The sequence below is a fragment of the Littorina saxatilis genome, linkage group LG12, assembly GCF_037325665.1.
Source record: "Littorina saxatilis isolate snail1 linkage group LG12, US_GU_Lsax_2.0, whole genome shotgun sequence".
In the NCBI taxonomy this organism is placed as follows: Eukaryota; Metazoa; Mollusca; class Gastropoda; order Littorinimorpha; family Littorinidae; genus Littorina; species Littorina saxatilis.
In genome coordinates, this window is record NC_090256.1 from 848,257 (window position 1) to 850,756 (window position 2,500).

General features: G+C 42.8%; 1 protein-coding gene across 1 annotated transcript in view; it reads right to left on the bottom strand.

Moving 5' to 3' along the window:
* LOC138981014 (SCO-spondin-like) overlaps positions 1 to 2,500 on the bottom strand; it is a 4,785-nt gene that overhangs the window by 2,264 nt on the left and 21 nt on the right. Inside the window, exons 1-2 of the mRNA XM_070353802.1 lie at positions 2,356 to 2,500; positions 1,642 to 1,806 (exon numbers count right to left, since the gene is read on the bottom strand). The exon at positions 2,356 to 2,500 is cut by the window's right edge and continues 21 nt beyond it. Of these exons, the coding sequence (XP_070209903.1) occupies positions 1,642 to 1,806; positions 2,356 to 2,392 (202 nt within the window). The 5' untranslated portion in view covers positions 2,393 to 2,500. The remainder of the gene's footprint in view (positions 1 to 1,641; positions 1,807 to 2,355) is intronic.

Here is a 2,500-nt window from a genome sequence, read left to right on the forward strand (position 1 = left end):
CTTTCTACCAGAGTCTGTGATTACCCTACTTTCTACCAGAGTCTGTGATTTCCCTACTTTCTACCAGAGTCTGTGATTTCCCTACTTTCTACCAGAGTCTGTGATTTCCCTACTTTCTACCAGAGTCTGTGATTTCCCTACTTTCTACCAGAGTCTGTGATTTCCCTACTTTCTACCAGAGTCTAATGCAAAACTGAGCAACAGAGCAATGAAGAACTGACATGAGAATGATTCCTAACTCATGAATTGTACACATGACCGTTGGTTGGTTGTTGTTGTTTTGTGTTAAGTTTCTTGAATTAAATCAAAGTTTTGAATCGGCATGTGTTACTAAATTGACACGAACCTCCTTACCCGCTCCAAACATAAAGCATACAGTATTTCAATACGCAAACATACTAAGCCTATCAAGATTAACATTTACCAACATTATGTGATGTATTAATGAGTGCTGAAGCATTAGCATGTTACTTCTGATTCGACCTGTTTCTTTTGCGGTAAAATCTGGAAATTGGTGTGGCATCACACGCCCTCACAGCAGTGTGTCTGTGTGTGTGTGTGTGTGCACGGTGTGTGTCTGTGTCTGTGTGTGTGTGTGTGTGTGTGTGTGTGTGTGTGTGTGTGTGTGTGTGTCAGTGCGTATATGTGTGTCAGTGTCAGTGTGTGTGTGTGTGTGTGTGAGGTTACATGTGGAGAAAGAGAGAGAGAGAGAGAGAGAGAGAGAGAGAGAGAGAGAGAGAGAGAGAGAGAGAGAGAATCGACCAGGATCCAAAACAGTGACAAAATACCATGGGAGGTAATACTCCGGCAAATTCGTGGAACTGTAATTGTAAAGTTATTTCCCGTAGACCATAACTGAATGACAATGGTGAGACAGACAGACAGACACAGACAGGCAGAGGCAGACAGACAGACAGACAGACAGACACAGACAGGCAGAGGCAGACAGACAGACAGACAGACAGGCACACAGACAGACAGACAGACAGGCACACAGACAGACAGACAGACACACAGACAGACACACAGACACACAGACAGGCAGAGGCAGACAGACAGACAGACATACAGATAGACAGACAGACAGACAGACAGACAGACAGGCATAATAACAGATAGACAGACAGACAGGCATAATAACAGATAGACAGACAGACAGACAGACAGACAGACAGACAGACAGACAGACAGGCACACAGACAGACAGGCACACAGACAGGCAGACAGACAGACAGACACAGACAGGCAGACAGACAGACAGACAGGCACACAGACAGGCAGACAGACAGACACAGACAGAGGCAGACAGACACATACAAAGACACAGAAAAGTAAGACGTAAGACATTTTATTGAGAGAAACAAAGAGACAGAAAGAAAGACAGATAGACAGAGTTAGAGAATCAGTTGTCACACTGAGTTGCACTGACCAGGGCTGACACTGTTGGAACGTACACTGATACATACTCACACCGGCACACACACACACACACACACACACACACACACACACACACACACACACACACATACACACACACACACACACACACACACACACACACACACACATACTCACAACTGACACACACACACACACGAGAGAGCCAGAGACACAGAGACAGACAGAGAGGATTCTCACCGTGGTTGTCACAGTTGCGCCATGTCTGACACTCCACCCCGAACTGGGTGCACGTGCACACGTTACAGCCGTCCTTGGCCACCCAGGCTTTTCCAACAGCCACGATCCCTCCTCTGGGACCCTGACAGGTCTCTCCAGCAGTCACGTGATTCCATCCTGTCATCACTAAATTGAAAAATGAATTCAGCTGCAGTTTTGAACATTTGAAGGCGTAATAATAGGAACATTTGAAGGCGTAATAATAGGAACATTTTGATTCAGGGTTGATTTCTGTTTCTACATATTTTCTTTATAAAAATTTAATAATTATTGATACATACAAGAACAAAAATACTCATATGTCGTTTATAAATGTAAATATATTAGTACATGTGTATAAAAAACACACACACACAGAAACAAGAGTGGTAAGGTTATATAGCGTGTGTTTATTGACAAAATGAAAAGAAACTCGATCCAGTGATCTCATAATGAAGATACATGTAGATCCAGTGATCTTATAATGAAGATACTGTAGATCAATTTGCTTCGGACTGTTGTTGCTTCCTGGTTTTCGTTGTACACATGTGTACATCCGACATCAATAGCCTGAATAGGCCCACACAAAAAACAGGATATAATGCAACCAACATGGTTGTTTTGTTTTAGTTTTTATACATATTCACTTTGAGTACTTAATTGCTTACTGAAAATTATGTAGTGAAATCTACTTACCGAGAATGTTCACCAACAAGAACTCTGTCGTCTTCATGTTCACTTGGTGATCAGCTAGATGATTTGTTTAACACCCTCGCGTTCTGAGTATAGTTGTTGTCACAGAACGTTTTCCTGTTTGTGAATAGTGCCTGGGGTTCACTTT